The sequence below is a fragment of the Castor canadensis genome, chromosome 1 (genome assembly GCF_047511655.1).
Source record: "Castor canadensis chromosome 1, mCasCan1.hap1v2, whole genome shotgun sequence".
In the NCBI taxonomy this organism is placed as follows: Eukaryota; Metazoa; Chordata; class Mammalia; order Rodentia; family Castoridae; genus Castor; species Castor canadensis.
Window position 1 is genome coordinate 65,749,874 of NC_133386.1, and position 19,765 is coordinate 65,769,638.

The following is a 19,765-nucleotide window of genomic DNA, read 5'->3' on the forward strand; positions in this document are numbered from 1 at the left end:
ATCTGGCAATCTCAAAGAAAAACTGAACCTCCAAGAAAAGACTATTTGCTTTCTTTTACCAGACTGTGTGTGTAGTTGGGATTTATATACTGTTGACTTTAGGAATTGGGCTTTTTTATAGTGTAAGATAGAGGGGAAATAAAAGATAAGGTGGGCAAAATTTCATGACTTACCTGAAAAAGAGTTGTAGTTTTCTCTAAGTTTGGTCTACAACCAAAAATGTTATCAGACATGTTTGCCATCTGATAAATTCTGAGTTAACACTATTACCTGCTTGCTTTAGTATAGTTTCCAAGGCAGTATCTGCTGTGTATGCAGTTTTTTGGTTGTTGTTTCAGTTTGTATGTTATCAAAATTTAATATCCTTCCTTTCTCTAGGTTTATCCAGTTAAGTTCTTGGACTCTTCTCTGTGATTAAAACCACCTTTGTCTAGCCAAGAACAGAGAAGTAATTGGAATTCTAAGTTTTTAATAAAACCATGTATTTTTAGAAGATGGTTTAATAGTGACCAGACGAATCAAAGAAAATGTTTGCATTTGGGAAAATATTTGCATTTCTTTTTAAATGACAGCTAAGTTACTGAATAATTACTGTGTCAGGTACTGTTGTAAATCTTTTATCTGTATTTACTCATTTACTCTTTGCATGTTGGGAGGCTGGGGATAGAATTCAAGGTCTCCCACGTGCTATCCAAGCAATTTACCACTGAGCTGCATTCCCAGCCTAACTCATTTAATCTTTAGAATAATCCTATAATGAAGATATTGTCATTATTCCTGACTTTTATACAAAGAGATTGAGATGAAGAAATGTGAAAGAACTTCCTCAAGGCTGCACAGTTAGAATTTGGAGATCTGAAATTTTAATGAACAGTTCAATCCCAGAACTCTGCCCCTTTGAGCCACCACATCGGACCTTATAATGTTGGTTACATTTTTAAACATACCTGTGTAATATTGAGTTTTGTGATGACTTTGTACATATCTATTAAATTTTTAATGACTTTATGTAATGCTGCAGTAGAAGCCAAATCAAGGTAATTTAATTCAAATCAATGCATCAATTCTTCATTTACAAATTTGTGTGTCAGACTCCCTATATGCTGACCTTTTGTTTGACGTTCTAATGCCTACCTTTCATGACTATACCACTAAAATCAGCTGATTTTATGAAATCTATGTTGGTTCCAAGACTTTGCTAATATCCCCAATGAAAGAAAGGTCTATCCACTTATCCTTTCTATTTTTCTAACTAAATTATTTCTTCAAGTACTGTTTTAAATCGCACTTTTTTATTGGCATATATTAATTGTATATGGTACAGGGTGTCATGATGACATTTCCATACATGCGAACAATGTACTTTTGATCATATTACCCATTCACTCCTCCCAGTTTTTCCTTCCCTTTCCATCTCTCTAGTAGTCTCCCCCCTTGCAAAATTCACTTCTTTCATGAAAATGCTAATCACCTTATCCAATTTCTTGTTTTTTGAACACCTCCAAAATATGTTTTATTTCTGGAATATATTTTGTGTCATACAACATGTTAACCTTCATTGTAATATTGAGGATGCTGTACTTTACAAAGTACAAAGGCTGCTTGAGTATGGATGATATGGGAAGAGTCACAAGAAGAAAATAAAATGGGCAAAAGTAAATGAAGAACAAAGAAATATTTAGAAAGTGTGGTCAACTGGATGTCATGGCTCACTCTAATACCAGCTACCCTGGAGGTGGTATTACAGTTTGAGGCCAGCCTGGGTAAAAAGTTTGTGAGATCTCACCTTAACCAGAAGCCTGGTGTGGTAGTGTATACCTGTCATCCCATCTATGCTGGAGGCATACGAAGAAGGATGGTGATTCATCCCAGGCAAAAACATGAGACCCTACCTGAAAAAATAACTAAAGCAGAAAAGGACTAGGGATGTGGTTCAAGTGGTAAAGGGCCTGCTTAACAAGCACAAGGACTTGAATTCAAACCCCAGTATCATAAAAAAAATAGGTAGAAGTCATGTATGTCAAATATTAAAGAAAAGTGTATGATCTGCTACCAAATGAGAAAATTATGTACTAACAATGAGGAACCAGTGAAAGATCATAATAAGTATGTGACTTTTTGGAAAAATTACTGGTTAGTCAATACTGTACCTGGGTTTTCTATCCCTACCACCTTTACTCTTTTTCTTAATGGTGGTACTGTCAAGTATAGGTACTTAAGACTTTAAGAAGTTATTACTTTGATGCAGGTAAATAATGTTAAAGGTACTATGACTTAATTGGGCAATGGCCTGTGAATCAGAAGGAAAGTAACATATTTATGAGATATTTTATGGCCAATTCAATGTGAGAAAAAGAATGAGGAAAATCAAGGATGATTTCTAAGTCTTTGACTTAGGCAATGTAATTTATAACAATACCATTAATGGATGAGGATAAGGGGGAATTAGGTGTTGAAATCCCCACTCACTGGTCTATGTATGTCAGTGGGTCTGTAGGAAGTTAAATTAAAGTAGGTATTAGGAAGATAGAGATAAATGACAGAAGGGAAATGTCCACAAAGGATGTATACACAGTGTCTTACCTATTGTTGATTCTGCAACCCTGAATAAGAAGATTCAGGAGAATATGCAGAGTACCAGAGAATTGAGAAAACAGTGTAATACATCTACAACGCTAAGATCAAAGTAGAATGAACAGATTCTTTTACTCCCCATACCCACAATTCCAGTTATTAGTGAATCTATTTGTACACTAGTATTTATAGTGAATGTATAGTGAATGGGAAATATATTATTTAGTTTAAAAGTTTTAATTCAGGGAATCCAGATTTGTGTGTAATTGAAAATGAGTCTTCTTGAGTGAATAATGTTGAATGTAAGAATTATAAATAATCAGCACCGACCATAGTACCTTTACATTTAATTCTTTTATTTTAAATATTCACATTACAGGAATTCATTAGGCCATAATATAACACTGTTATTTACACATCCAAGGAATAATTCCAGTGCTAAACCAGTGAGGTACTTTCACTGAATTTAGGAAATGTGACTGAAGAGATTTCATCTTACACATATAGGCTCAAATTCCTTATACATTTATTTGTTCCTTGGAATCTTAGCACAGACTGCTGAAGTCACTGTTAATTCTAAACATAATTTCACAAAATGATAGCAGTCACATTATATTTTTAAACCCAGAAAATATCAATGAGCAGGACTATACATTGCAATGGCGTTTTTCAAGGAAGGAAATTTCAAATGTCAACTCCAGTTTAATTTGTAGAAACTATAAGTTCTCCAAATAGCTGGACATACAGATTTCCTGTGGCACCTTGCCTTTCATGGCTTATTAAAATATTTGCTTAGCTGCCATAAAGTGTTATGTTATTTACAAGTTGAATCAATGAAGGGAACCATATGATATCAAAGAGCCCAGATCAATGTTTGCTGAATGTCACACACATACAAAATCTTGGGTGGTGTAGTTGGCTTTTACATTGTTAGGACTGGCTGCTCATTACTTGAATTAATACTTTACTTCCAGGATTCAGCAGGATTCAGTTAGAAGATTTTCACTTGGAATAGTAGCTACAATCAACTTTTCTTACCATTATAATAACTTCACTGAAACTGTTAAAATCAAACTCAAATGAACCAATCTTCTGTAAATAAATAAATAGATAAATAAATGCATAAATAGGGCTCTCACTGCTTTAATAACAGCAATGAAATTACTTTCCAACAGTGTAAGTGCTTATATTGGTGTTTAAAGTTACCAAGAGCTATGTTCTAACATTTGACATATAACTGACTAATTTAATTTGAGGAAAGGGTGGGTGGTTGGTCTACACATATTACCTGTTTAGAATTAAGTCCTTTCAAAAATGCAAATACATTTTCTGAAACAGAACAAGAAAACAAATGAACAACAACAAAAAACAGCCTTAAAAATATTCCAAATAACCTTCACTAAATGGAATGATTTTTGTTATTTTAAATTATCAACATATAAAGGCATGTCTCTATAGTCAAAAATTCACATTACTTAAACATTTTGAAAATTACCTAAGTTATTGGAAAAAAAAGGCTAGGTCCACCTTCATTTTCACCTGTCAGTTACACTGATTGGCGGTTTTTACTGCGTGGATGATCTATGTTATTTATTGCTCAAGTGAGTGTTGTGCAGATCTGACTTCAAGTGTTTCTCCCCACTGGCAGTAGTACTAATTTTGGCAGTGTTTTCAGAAAAAAGATGAACTATTCTCAATTATAGAAAAAGCTGCCAGAGTATTGTGTTCATAGAAGGGAACTAATTAAGATGATTTTTTTCACATCTTCGTGCTTTATTACATTAAGTTGCTTTAGAGTAAATTGCATCATTTGCCAACAAATTGCTTTATTTATTGTATTTTATTGCCAACAATTCCAAGAATAAATTTCCTGGGAAAACAATGTACTGCAAAGTTGGAGAAAAAGCAAAGTATTGTCTATTGGCTCATTAGTGCTAAGAGTAACATTTTTTCACTTTACCAAATGTTAAAAAGGATTCTTGAAAGGATGTGAATCATGCACACAGATTGAGACAAAGCCTGTGTGTGAGCTGGCAGTGTAAATCCCCCCCTCCCAAAGCTGCATGGTTCACCAAGTACATGCATTTTTCACTCAATATAAACATAACCTTAATATTGTCATATAACATTTAACATCTTGTTTCAAACATGCATTGGCTACTAAAATAAGATTTTAAAGAAAAGCTGATGTTTGATATAAAATAATCATGTTTTTTCAAGTGTGGAAAAATACTCTACAAAAAAATAAGTAGAAAAGTGATTTCTGATCAATGTGTGATTTTATCTATAAAAATTCAGATGAGTAATTAGTATACTTACAACAACTCTATTGGTCTGCATCACAATAATACATTCACAGAAAATTAATGGCATTAAACAACTATTAGCATAATGCAATCAAATCCTTATCAGAAATAACATGAACCTATCAACTGTACATTTGGCATTAGGTCTCAGGGTATTTTTAATTTGCTTAAATATGGCAATACTACAGTGCAAAAACACATTACATTAATAAAACATACATTTGCCATCTAAAGAACTTAAGGATTAGTGACTCTTACAATTCACATATAAGGTAGAATTGGCACATTTTGCTTCAGTGTGATCATAAGTCCTTTTACTCAAAGTAACACTGTAACTACTGAAAAAGATATTGGCATACCGCCTATATGTGCATTCCTAAAGGAATAAGAGCAAGAGGAAGCATGCAAAGTCTCCACTCTTCCTGTGTAGAAATGAGCTGCAGCTTTCATCTTTAGCAATTCTTTAATAAGAGCTCTATAAGAAACTCTTGTTGGGGCTGGGGCTGTAGCCCAGTGGTAGAGCAATTATCCAGCATGTTTGAGGCTCTGGGTTTGATCCCCAGAACAAAAATTTATCTACAAAGTTCTTCCTCCTCCTGCCACATTGCTCTTAGAACAGTGGCATAGCCACATGGAAGGGAGCAAGAAGAAGGAAAAGGCTAGAAGACTATATAAAGTTCATATAATTAAACCAGAATTTCTAATAAAAAATCAAGATTTAGGAACAGTTTCTAACGTGATGTACAGTCCATTCCCCTAGTTAACAGATGAGAAATCTATGGCTCAGAAATGCTAGTAAATAATACTTTAGATGCTGAAAGCTAGAATTTGGGCTCTTATCCTTAGTTTACTAAACTTTTTCTTCTTTCTTGGTGGCACTTTTCTCTTTCTTGCATCTCTGAGAACCTGAATCTAGGTCTGAACTTTTTAGCTCTTTACATTTTTCTGTTGAAAATGTATACATTCACATGCTGTTTTAGATTCAGAATAAACCACATTATTACAGTGAAAATAATTAATATCAATAATTTCACTCCAAAATTTTGAACGGTTATATTTCTGCATGCAAATATTATTTATTACCTTTGTCTCATATATGATTTAATTCCTTGGGACTTTATAGAAACATTATTTTGTGTACTTTCACAATTACCCTATTATTCCTGATTACTACCAAATCCAGTTTTAAGAGAGAAAGAGAAGGGTAAAGATACAGAAGTGGGGAAAAAGCCATATGAATAAACATTAGTTTTGAATGATGTCATCATGACAATAGCTCTAAATATTTTAATTTTTATCTAAGGATACGAAAGTATCATTTTCGCTACTTTTTTCCCTATCTCCATTTTTTTTTTTTGGCATTTTGCTTGTTAATTTTCTTTGATTTGAATGTAGAGCATCTGTAAGCTGAAAGGTTTCCCTCCCCCTTTTCACTAAGTAAACTCCTGGTCTCAAGTATGATAATCTTTGTCCTTTGATCAATTATTTTAGTATTTTATTTATTTTTTGGTGTTACTGGGTTTGAACTCAGGGTCTCATGCTTGCTAGGCAGGTGCTCTATCACTTGAGTTACTCAGCCAGGTCCCAAATCAATTATTTTAAATAACATGAAAAACTCATGATGAGTCTGTTAAGAGGTAAACTGCTTCCAGTTTTATATAGACAATTGGGTATGACTGGTTTGCTCAGGGGCTCTTGCAGAGGAAAACCGTGTGTGAGAAGCCCTGGTCTCATTACACTCTCTCAAGCTCTCCTCTGGCAATCTCACCTTGAATAAGGATGGCATCTTCATTATTGTCTCACCCACGGGATTGCAGGTGACTAACGAGGCCAGTGTGAGAGTGGCAATGCCCTATTGTAACTCTGGCACATATTTCTTACATAATGAGTAGTCCTAGGTTGTCGAATGAGTCTTTGGATACTGTTTGCCAAGCTTGCTTTTTAAAAAGCTCTCTTGTACCTTCATTAGTCACAATGGGATACAGTCATGTGTACTAAATTTGCCACAGTTACCACGGTACCAAAGCTACCTTGCTAACAGTTTTACAGTTCCACGCTCTAGAAATCACCTTTAACATTTCTCAATAAAGTTTGTATTTGTTTTTCACAATGAAATTTCAAAATGCTCTTATTTAACATACTTTATACACACAAATATTTCAAAATTATTATGTTGCTAGAGAACTCCAAAAAACATTCAGTTTTAAAGTTTCCTAGTGTTGAAATTGAAATAATAAACACTTTTAGTATCCTGTAAAGGAATACAATTAGGAATGACTTAAAAATACTATTTTGAATGCCATTCATTTTTTTTCACACACAAAAATTTTCCTTAAGTCTACCTTTTTGTTTTATCCCTATTTAACTTAAAAATGGTGCACATGAACAGTTTAAATTATTCCTGTCAAAGCCCTATTTATTATGCAATTAGCAATTAGAGGAATTTAGTTACAGCCAAGCTAAATGTTTTTAATTTTGTACCACTAAGCAAATACATTACAGTTTGTTGAATTTATAACCTAACATATAAAAGCTATTTTGGCTTCTTCTTTTAGATTTAGGAAAAGTAAATGGTAACTTGGTTATGTGTTGTTGAATAATTCTAAGGCTTATTTCCTCCTAAGAAGATGATCTGTGAGAATCTTCCTACTATTCCATCCTGGGACTAGACCTATTCCAACTGATAATAAGCTAAATTGACTTTTAATTTACTGATTGTTCCTAAGAGTGAGGGAAAGTTAGGACTGCTTGAGTTCCAATTATTTTAAGAAATGGTGTATATATTTAGTAATGCAAACAAAGCCTATTCACTACTGCTGCCAGTTCCCCACTCCCCTTCCATTACTTAGTAATTACAGAAGGCATGAATGCATGCTTCCACACTACACTTATTTGTTTCGCTTCTCCTGAAGATTATTCCTTCACCTTTTAAATTTTTTCCGGTGATTCTAATAAGCTGCCACAGAATATCTTCGGGGTTTAAAGCTGAAATTATGGATATAGTTGTGGATACCTCACAATTATATTTTATTAAGATAAATGATAATACAGTTGAAGGTGTAGCTCAGTAGTAGAGTACTTGCCTAGCATGCACAGGCCATGGGTTTGATCCCCAGAAACACACATACACACACAGAGAAATTGAAAACTTATTATCTAATCTCTTGAAGGTAAGTTCATCTGTACACACACACACACACACACACACACACACACACAAGCATGCACACATACAAAAACATTGAGAATATGCTACCTCCACTTTACAGGTGAAAAATCTGAGGAGAGAAGTCAATTAACTTGCACACTGCTAAACTTTTGGTCACTGAATATCCATATGCTATAATTCATTGCCACATCTTAATCGCAAATAAGGATTGTGGAACCCAGAACAGCAGTCTCTTAAACATGTACATTGGAAAGCAGTCCACAGAGCATACAGAAGCATAAGATTTGGTGCCTGTTAAAGATCCTAGTAATTGTTTAGTCCAGGTATTTGTGCTGCAAGTTGGAAACCTAAAAAGAGAATGAGAGATATTTTTCCAGGCTGAGAACTGCCCATGTGTAGACAGGTGGCTCCCAGAGGTAACTCCATGTTAGTATTGCATATAGAGACTGTCTACCATCTGGGGTCTGTCATCAAACCAGTTGGATCAGATCTCTGGAAGTAGTGCTTGAATTCTGGCAATTTGAAAGACATTTCAGATGATTCTAATATGAATCAAGGCTTGAGAACTACTCCTATCCTAACTTGAAGGAATGGCCAGAATCTGTAAATAACCTGCCTCAAAACACAAAATTAGTTGACGCGTTCCATGATCATGCATGAAATTATAGACATAAAGAATGCTTTGGGACTTGAAATAAAAGAATATTGTACTGGTGTATTTAAGAAGATTTCAGGTGAACTAAAGAAAGCAACACCCTATACCTTCTATCACTTGAGTTTATAGCATACTTTCTCCTAAATAGAGAGGATGGAGACTTCAAACTGACAGCACATCAGAACTATATGGAGAGATTTTTAAAATACACATTTGAGGTTTCATTACAGATCCAGAGAATCTGAAGGTTGTGTATTACTGACAATCTGTCAAATGACTCTTATGCAGCTGATCTAGGAAGTGCTCAAGATACATGCTTGTTTGAGAATCACTGGCAATAATAGGATGCTTCAGCAACTATAGCAGGTACTGGATAACTTAGGAAAAGCATTAAAAGTATGTTTTATTTTCCTTTGTTATTTTTTATTTAGTTGAGGAGATTCCAATTGTATGGGGGCAGAGCCCACAAATCTGGGTTGTCACTAAATACCCTTGTTGACTCTAGATAAGGTGACGTAGAAACCATGTTTTGAATAACACTGACAAAAAGGTACTGGTGTTAGAGAGGTTCTTTTGAAATCAAAATGTTTTTGAAGTAAATCAAATGCATGAACATATATCAATTAACCATGGTTAAGGAATACTAAATTTCCTATTCAATCAGGCTTAGTCAAATTATGTTACATGACTATTAACAGAGGATTGCCTAATGGGTTTCCACTGCCTTTCTTGGATTTTTTGTATCCATAAATATTTTTAGGTATTATAATAAGAATTGGCGTAGTCAGAAAAATCCAAAGTTTTTAAAAATAATGTTCAATATATGGTTGCTTTTGGGCAGGCAATTAACTTTACAGTGATGAGCGAGTTACAAAAGATCTGTAGGGGTTGCTCCAGAGGCACCTGCACACTCATGTTTATTTCAGTGCTATTCACAATAGCCAAGTTATGGAAACAACCAAGATGTCCCACTATTGACGAATGGATTAAGAAAATGTGGTATCTATACACAATGGAATTTTATGCAGCCATGAAGAAGAATGAAATCTTATCATTTTCAGGTAAATGGATGGAATTGGAGAACATCATTGTGAGCGAGGTTAGCCTGGCCCAAAAGACCAAAAATCGTATGTTCTCCCTCATATGTGGACTTTAGATCTAGGGCAAATGCAGCAATGTGGTTGGGCTTGGATCACATGATAATGGGAGAGCACATACGGGAGATATAGGAATTGGTAGAAAACCCAAAACATAAAAGCGTTTGATCTCCCCACTCCAGAGGAACTAATACAGAAACCTTAAAGTGACAGAGGTTAACATGAGAAGGGGACCTTACAAAGAAAATGGTCTAGAGAGGTTAAGTGGATTTCTCAAAACTACAATTTGGTAGCATTATTCATGTTTCTGGATTGTCTGGGTATCTCTAATTTATGTTAACATGAGAAGGGGATCAGTAACCAGTGTAAAGATCAGTTAGAGATAGAATCAACATGGGTTGTAACACATGTGTACACGAAAGCAATGCTAGGGATATTTCTGTATAGCTCTCCTTAACTCAACTAGCAAAAACGCTTTGTCTTCCTTATTATGCTTATGTCTTTTCTTCAAAAAAATTAGTGATAAGGGCAGAACAGGATCTGTCTGGAAGTGAGGGGGGGGAGGGAGGAGAGAGTAGAGAAGGGGGGCATCTGGGAGAAATGACCCAAACAATATATGCACATGTGAATAAATGAATAATTAAAAAAAAGATCTGTAGGCAAGTAAGATGAGGAGAAATAAAGGAGGAAGTTTGGTTAATTGAGCATTTGCCCAAACCCCAATGAAGAACCAAAGTTATACCGTTTCCACATATTCAAGTAATCAGTTTTATGTTTTAAATGTTTATACAGAAAAACAAGAGGGATATCTCCTTGCAATATTTACTTGAAAAGCATTTTTATTGCTGGGCACCTGTAATCCTAGCTACTCAAAAGGCAGAGATCAGGAGGATCAAGGTTCAAAGCCAGCCAAGGCGAATAGTTCATGAGACCCTATTTCAAAAAAACCCATCACAAGAAAGTGCTGGTGGCACTGCTCAAGGTGTAGGCCCTGAGTTCAAACTCCAGTACCCCTTCAAAAGAAAAATATTTTGATACTGGCAGGGAAATTTCAATTTCAAATTTGTGCATATTTTAGATCTTAGAGAACAGTAGTGCTAGAAAAAAATCTTACAAAGAAAATGGTCTAGAGAGGTTAAGTGGATTTCTCAAAACTACAATTTGGTAGCATTATTCATGTTTCTGGATTGTCTGGATATCTCTAATTTAGGTTCTGTTAACTGTTTTTATAAAATTTTTATGAGTATGGATGAATTTAATGTGAATTGCTGAGAATGACTTTGGATAGAAGCGTAGCTTACTCATTTTTAATATAATACAAAATCTCTGGATGAGAGACAACTAGAAAAAAAATCTTTAATTAACTCATGTCTACAATACATTGGCAATACAATGGAATGAAGTCAGGGAGTTAGGGAAGGAGAAAATTATATTTCTCTCCCTGCATAGTTGGGCAGTAAATATCCCTCCTTCACAGTGCTTGCATTTCATATTCTCTTTTAATATTAATTTTCTTTTCTATTAGAAACAGTTATGTTTGAATAGACAGTTAATAAGTTCTAAATCCTATTTAATGTTTCCCGCAATGTTACTTCTTTTGGGGCTTTAGAATGCAACAAGACAGGAAGACTTATAATGCTTTTTATTTTCTTCCAGGCAGCAAACTGACAAAATTGATATGTGGTATTATCTCCAATTAGTACCAATAAGTTGCTATTGACATTGCATTTAAATTTTTTTCATGTCCAGTAATGGCATTAATTTATTCATCCAACAAGTACTTGTTGAGCTCCTCCTCTGTATTAAACACTGTGGTTATCCTTTAGGCTCCAAAACATGTTATATTTAAGAGGTTCTCCTAAATGAGACCAGAGTTCAAAAGAACTCAAAGCACAAAGTCATTCCATAAGGAGCTAAAACTTTTCTGTGGAATTTTAATGTGTATAAAAACACTTTGCAAATGATTACCTTAAGACTCATGGGATCTAATTTGATAGTAGGAAAGCAAAAAGTCAGTCATATAGTTTCCCAATTCCCAATGTAAAGGCTCAGAAAATAAATCCTAAATATTCTGTCCCTTTACAAGTCAAAGTTCTGAACTGTCTAAGCCCCCACAATGGAAAACATTTCTATACATTATAGAAGTTTAATAATAAATATAAAATATGTAAGCTTATACTGGTGTCCTACTAAGATAATTTTTTTCTCTTTTCACTTCATTTTGTCAAATTAATGATTGTCATAAAATATGTGACTGTCATAGTTTTTCACAGGATAATACAGCAAGACATGGTAAATTCAGTACGTATTCTTATTAGTAAGGCTTATAATAATTAGTATATATATTCTTACAATAATAAATATTTAAATATTCAGAACATTGATGGTAATAGCTTTTTGATATTTTGAAAGAAAGCATGGAATTGGTCTGTTTTCTTTTTATAGCTGCAATTTATCCTCAGGCATAATGATTTGTTTTTATAATCAGCAGCAAGCTCAATTTGTTGAATCAATATATCTTTCAAAGATATCCTTACAAAGAATTGTGATCCACAGGATTTATTAAGGGAATGGCTGAGAACCATATAATTTTTCAATGGTTACATTTCACTTAAACATAGTGAAAACTCATTTCTTTCTGCTAAAGCTGAACTAAAATATTGAAACCAGAAGGAAGGCTGACAAGTTTGATGTTTTGTTTACAGTATAGCTTCAAAAGTCAAAGTTCACTGACATCCTAAATAATGCCGGTAAGACATTCACATTTATAGGAAAGAAGCATTCTGCTATAACAAATGTGGAAATTTGATGAAAACACACACAACATTAAGAGAGATGGGACCCTCAGATTCTCATCTTAACTATTGTCACTGGCTGTGGAGTTCGCATGTCTGTGTGTGAATATCTTAAATAAATAGTATCTCTGAATCTAGTTAACTCATAAATGGGAAGAAAAGACTGGCTTATAAATATTGCTGATTACTTCTAGCCCTAAAACTCACATATCAGTTCTGAAGTGTTCAGTTGACACAAATTCAGAAAACTTATTATTCTGGGTCTTGGTAGTGGGTTTTCAATATACAGCCACAGTCCAAGGGAAAAAAAAAAAAAAAGAACCCAAATTCATAGTTAGCAGTAGATGCAACTCTCTTTGACTCTTTTAAATTTTTTGAAATTATTAGCATCCACCTTAGTAAGGGTAGATTGGAATGACATTGAATGCTTTTCAGCTTTCAGAAAAATCAGTTACTTTCTAAACTTAGTTACTTTCTAAACCTAGTTACTTCCCAAACCCAAGTAAACTTAGGTGCTTACTTTTTATAGATCAAAAATGACAAACATAAATGTATAAATTTGACTAAATTAACAATAAAATAAATTTGAGTTGAGACCTTTACTTTTCTAGGATGGCATCTACGTAGACATACTATTTCTTGATGGAACATAGAAATAATATGTGAACAGAAGAGACAACATAGAGCAAAACTATGTTGGATCGAATGAGTACGCAAAGTTTACAGCTCAGATATATGTTAAGTAGCTAAACAATTGGGGAAATTTGCTATCCCTTTCTTTTCCATTAAAACCATGATGACTCATACAATTTCCATTGAGAGTATGTGCATAAACATGAAGTCAGGATGAAACGGAAAGGAAGATTTCCTTTCTCTGTGTTTAATTTAAGCTCCATTAAGACAATGATAGTGTGTTTTTCAGCTTCATCTCTGTAGTGGTTAGGGTCTAACATAAACACCTAACTTGTTCAGTCACAGTTAGAGAAATGACTCTGGGGATCAAACAATTCTCTGTTCAATGCAGGACTCTTCCTTTTCTGAACTACATCCAGTGCTAAGGAGATCTCATTTTCCTACAAAGCTGTTTAATTTCTGGAATGCTTCCTTCTTATGGAATTTAAATTTTTTTTCTCTCTAACTTCTATCTGGCATAGAAGATGGGTGGTTTGAGTTCTGCTAATGCAAACATAAAATAAGACTGTCAGAATAAGTCACAAATAGATCCAAATGTATGCCATTTAGAACATACTAACTCTTTTGATGAAGTTTTTTTTTTTTTTTGACAGAGTGGAATAAATGTATTAGAGTTTCTTTTTGAGAATATTTACCTTAAAGAATCTTTAGCATCTGGCTTTTCTCACCCACTATATCTCCTTATATCCAGCTCTCTCCTTCTGTGAAAGAGAAATGCTATAGGCAGCAGAGAGTTCTGGGATAAATTGCCCAAAATTCATTAGAATAATAAATTTACTTTGATTTTTCAAAGCCCCGAAGATCCTAGTAATATGCAGCATGTATTAAGAATTTTTAAAGTGGAATATGAAACATCATGTCCAACTAGTACCTCTAGGCTAGAACTGTCACTTTGAAAAATCAAAAATTCATGCATGACTTTTCAATGCTATTCATTTTATTATTCAACAAATATGCATTGAGGTCCTATTCTTTGTTAGCATTGTGTGTTTCTTATCAATCTCCACTTTATTTTAACAACATATTTAACATGTTGATGATAATTTTATTTTCGGTCCCTAAAGGACCTTGCAAAAGTCATATCTATTTAATTGCCCACATGGTAAAATGAAACTCCTTTAAATACTGGGTCTCAGAAAAAGTATTTCAAATTGATGAACAATTAAAATTATATCAATGGTACAGTATGTAAGCATCATTTGCATTTGTAGATATCTTTTTTCTTTGCAATTTGAGGAAATTACTTATTTTGTTATAACAGTGAGTATTATCAGGATTGGGACATGAACTAGGTTATGTTTTCTTAAGTGTTACTAGCATTATTTCCCAGGTGCTGAGAATCAGAACAAATTGATATTTAAAAGTTCTTGAATACTTTAACTTAACATCTTGAGGATAAGTGGCTGTCTTTGCAAGTCAACTTAATGAAAACAAATGTGAAGTCTGATTGCTTCCTGAATAGAACAGTTCTGCTTCATATCTTTCTTATGCACTACTTGAATAATTCTCCCATCACAAATGTGGTAAACAGTTAAAAATAGGTCAAACAATTACACATTTTGTTGAAGTCAAAAAGGTTAGAATTCAATTCTATTACATTCTTCCCTTGTTAACATTTTGCAAACTTGGAACTAAGGATTATAATATTTTGTAAAAATCTTTTGTATTTTAAGATGTACATTTCATTTTTCAAGTAGATTAAAGAGCTGATGTGTAGCATCAAATTTACATTACAGGCAACTACACAAATGTGTAAAAGAATGTGTACAAAATGATAGTGAAGAATAAATTACTTTTCAGTACACATAATTAGGTATATACAGGATAATTTAAAACCACATGGAATGATTGCTAATGCTGAACTCTTAAAAATTTCCATCAAAATATACATGTTACCCAAAAATAAATTGTGACACAAAAGCAAAATGCTGTTTCTCTTCTTATCTTCAAAACTTGGATGATATTTCAGCAAAATATTTTACTAAATGATGAAAGATTTAATTCCAAAACCATTTCTCTAAATTACCAACAGATTTATATTCCTGATGCCTTTTTACATGATCACAAGCCAAGCATGCATGTGATTCCCAAAATCGTGGAAGATTGACAGTGAAATCCTTCCTCCAGTTAAAGTAACTAAGGTATAATTTATTGTTTTTGTCAACTTCCTTCAGATATTTTGCTAGTTCACTGGGAGAGTTATAATCTTCCACATGAATGAATGAATCTGCTGGAATATAATTCTCATAGTTTTCCCTAGATGGTCCCAAAACAACAGGTACTGACCCAGCCAAAAAAGCATTGTAAAGCTTTTCTGTGATGTAATCTTTGTGGATTGAGTTTTCAAAAGAAAGATAAAATTTGCAAGTAGATATGGTAGGAATCAAATTTTTGTCATTCACATATTCTCCGAATGCTTGCCCATAGGTATGGATTTCAATACTCTTGCTTAGCTCATTGTAATACTTGACTCTGGCATGTTCAGGGTTCCAGTTACTTACAACCCAGCACACCAACTTCTCTTTGCTTGGCACTTCAAACACGAAGGGGTTTGTGCTCACCGTCAAGAAGCCATAAGGCACCTGGATATCCGAATCGCGGCGGTAAGTTAGAGTCAGATTGAACAAATGCTCAATGCCACTCTTCTGGGGAGTATGAGTTGGTGATTCCAAATTCATCCAAATCCATTTCTGGAAGGGTGGCCTGGCCTGCTGGGGTAAATTAGTGAGATCCCAACTGATATCTCGGTGATGTATCAGGACCGCGTGAGATTTGTTGTACAGTGACCGGTCTGTTGTGAGATGACATCCTTGGATGTTGAACATTGCTTGGCAGGATGTAAGGTCAAAGGTCTGCCCAAATGGCCACACCCACACCAGAATAGTAGTTTCATTAAAATAATCAGTTTTTGTGGAAAAGAAATTTTTCATTTTCAGTACTGAGCTGGCAGACTCCATTGGGCTGAAGATCCAGCTATTGGTGGGCTTGATATAAATAAGCAGACATGCCATGAAGCAGCCCAGGATAATGCAGACAATTAAAAATGGGCGGAGAATTCCTTTGGATGTTGATGTCATAATTTTTTCTATGGAACAGAGAAAGATAGTGGAAAGTAAGAATAGGGATAAAGAGAAAATCATCAATACTGCAGTTAATGAGAAAAAGTGGGTCATTCTAAAATCCGCTTAATCACAAAATCAACTGCATTTGCTTCCAGTGTTAACTTAACAAACCCTTGAGAAAAATAGAGCTTTCATGTAAGAAAGTACTTCTAAACAGAAAGTTCCCAGAAACTGTTCCTTAAAAATAATGAGTCAGAGTTTGATCTAAATATATTGACACATCTTCAAATCAAATTACATTATTCTTCAATGCCATCCATACCTGTGTTTTAATTTGCTTATTGTAACTGACACAGCATAGACTGTAATCACTAAAGCCATGACTAAATTTATTAGTATTTTGATACCCTACCAGAGTTGGGAAAACAAAACCTTATAGTTCAAATGGAATTCAGTAGAAAGCTAAACTTTTCAAATGAGAAAGGTTATTATTTTGTTTGTTGGTATAAGCTTGTTTTTACAAGTATATCAGTATAGACATGTGACAGTAAATGGCAATGCTTGACGCGATATCTTCTTTTCTTCAAGGAAGAACAGTGATGCAAACTGATAAAATTAAGGTCATCATTTTTAAAATTTTTATTTACATGCTTTTCTTTATAATTTTGTTTGTTTTAATAATCTGTCAGTGGAAATGTGTGTAATATTCAAATGCCTTGGTGGCATTAGAATTCATGTGGCAATAAAAAGTTTTCCTTTGTGATAAAATATTTGTATCATAAAGATTAAAAACAATGGATTCTAAAAAGTAAAAAAAGGTGTGTTTTCTGGAGAACAATTTTGATCTTGTGAATTTTAGCAGATTGTGGCTATAGAGATCAGCCAAGGCTTTGGTTTTCTGAGTGTCCTCAAAGTTTTGACACTCATTCCTCTTTGTGATCATGAACACAAAGATATAATATGTAATTATTTCCAAAGCTGTTTCTTAATCAAATTCTTACTGGTTTTCTGAAATTAATATTTTTCCTATCTAAGCAATATGGTCTATCACTTTCAGATTCATTAAAATATTTTGAAATCTTGATCAAAACTATTATAGAATATTAGATGTCTAATGTTCACAAAAGGAGAGGATTTGAACTTCATTTAATTACCTAAAATTATTTAAAAGTCATAGTTTTTGCTACATAGTTTTTAAAAGCATATGGTATTTTCTAAGTAGTAAAACTTAATTTTATGAATTCAAAAATATGGGCATTGCATTCTAGAACACTCCTCCTACACAATTATTATAAACAAAGACTGTAACTTACTGTCAAAGCTAGTGTCCAGCAGTCAATAATAAAGTAGTCAGCAACAACAAAAATTTGTGTCTGTAGCTATGTATCAATTGTCTATCTATCATCTATCTATCTATCTATCTATCATCTATCTATCTATCTATCAGTCTATCATCTTTTAAGTATGTCTAGGAACAGTTAGTTAACCCTGAGACTGCAGAGGAAATCAGGAAGGGATTAAAAAGAAACTCAATTATTTAGAATAAAGTGAAATTGAAGAAACTACATGTCAAACTTTACCGTTTGTGATTAGATAGTACTTAGATGGAAATTCACAGGTTTGCATAGTTTTCAGGCAGTTAGTTAACTAATCAACTCAAGAAGTTAGACAAAGAACAATGGTATAAAGCTAAGGAAAAATGAAGAAAGGAAATTAAGAGGATAGAAATTACTGAATTTGAGAGCAAAATTTTGAGATAATAACATCACAATCTATGAGAGTATCAACAAAGACCTCAAGAGTAATGAAGAGAGAAAAGAAGAAATTCAAGTTAAATATCAAAAGGATAAATAATTGTTGGTTTAGCACAAATTCAAATTGGCAATACTGTGATTTGAACTCAGGACCTCACACTTCCTAGGCAGGCACTCTACCACTTGAGTCACTCCCCTAGCTCTTTTTGCTTCAGTTATTTGTTAAATAGGGTCTTGCATTTTTGTACAAGTTGACCTTGGACTGCAATTCTCCTACCTATGCCTTTTGAGTGGCTGGGATTACATACATGTACCACTGTGCTTTGATAACTTGTTGAGATTTGGCTGGCCTTGAACAGCAATCCACTTGAACTCCACCTTCTGAGGATCTGGGATTGCAGGCATGTGCCACCGTGCCTGACTGAAATGATTATTTTGACTAATTTTATTCCATAAATTTGAAAGACCTGATAAATAAATGGTTGTTTTTTTTCAGCAATAAAAAAATACCAATACTGGCACAAGAAAAAAGCAATTTAAATTAAAAAATGATAAAGAAATGGAACTCATAAAAAGGCAACTAAAAACCAACACTAGTCCTAGATGGTTCTGCAGGGAGTGACGTCAATAATTCTGTGAATAAGGATTATTACCCCTCTTTTAAAAAACAATCATTTTGGAAAACAAAAAAATAAGGAAGAAAGATTAACTTATTTTATAAAGCCAATTATAATATTGCTACCAAAATAATATACATTAGGTTTTTAAAAAGTCAAATTTTCTTATAAATACAGATACAAAAATTCTAAAATCTAGCAAAAAAAGATATTTGAAAATGTAACAGGATGCAATTGCAGGTAGGGTTATGGAAGTTCAGTGACATTTGATCCTATGCTATAAATTTAATAGTTGGGCAACCTCTCAATACTTTCTAATCCTCAGGATTTACAGAATGTGAAAATTTATGGATGAATTTCTTTTTCACTGGAACAACATTAACTTTCAATATGCATGATTTGACTAAGTATTGCGGTATTTTCTTCCTGCAACACCAATATTTCATGGTCTATAGAAATGCACTGTGAAAGTTTCCTTAAGTCTTTTTCCACTTAAAATGCAATAACAAAACCTATCTGAATAATAATATGGTTTAAATTAGCATTTTATTATAACTGTATACATGAAAGAGCTGGAAGAAACTTAGTAAAAGCTATGCTAAATTATTTTAAAATTTCAACCTTTAAAAATCTAATAAATTATGTCATTTCAATATAATCAAGTTACAATTATAATAGCCACCATTTAATAAGTGCTTGCTTTCAGCCAGATCTTGTACCAAAATGATTCTATACACATCATTTCTTTTAATCCTCATAGAGCTGTTATGAAAAAGGTGTTTTACCACCCCTTCTTCACAGATGGGGAAATTGAGTGCCAGAGATATAAGTAACTTGCTTAACCACTGAGTCATGCTTTCTCTTGCCTTCTGCAACCTTCTTTGGACAAATACAAACATCAATAATCCATTTCTGTTTGCTCCTCAAATTTTATTGACTTGATTTTTCTGGTCTCTACCTTTTACTCTGTTATTGAGGACTATTTACCCATGAGTTAAACTTAGATTAGCAAAAACAATACACGATGCCTACCCGGTGCTTAT

The 19,765-nt window shown here is 33.5% G+C and overlaps 1 protein-coding gene across 29 annotated transcripts in view; it reads right to left on the reverse strand.

Moving 5' to 3' along the window:
• Window positions 1-2,913: 2,913 nt before the first annotated feature.
• Window positions 2,914-19,765, reverse strand: part of Fut9 (fucosyltransferase 9) — a 220,917-nt gene continuing 204,065 nt past the window's right edge. For all 29 annotated transcript variants that reach the window (XM_074077972.1, XM_074077965.1, XM_074077963.1 and 26 more), the window contains one exon: window positions 2,914-16,374. In XM_074077972.1, coding sequence (XP_073934073.1) covers window positions 15,287-16,366 — 1,080 coding nt within the window. In that variant the 5' untranslated portion in view covers window positions 16,367-16,374 and the 3' untranslated portion in view covers window positions 2,914-15,286. The remainder of the gene's footprint in view (window positions 16,375-19,765) is intronic.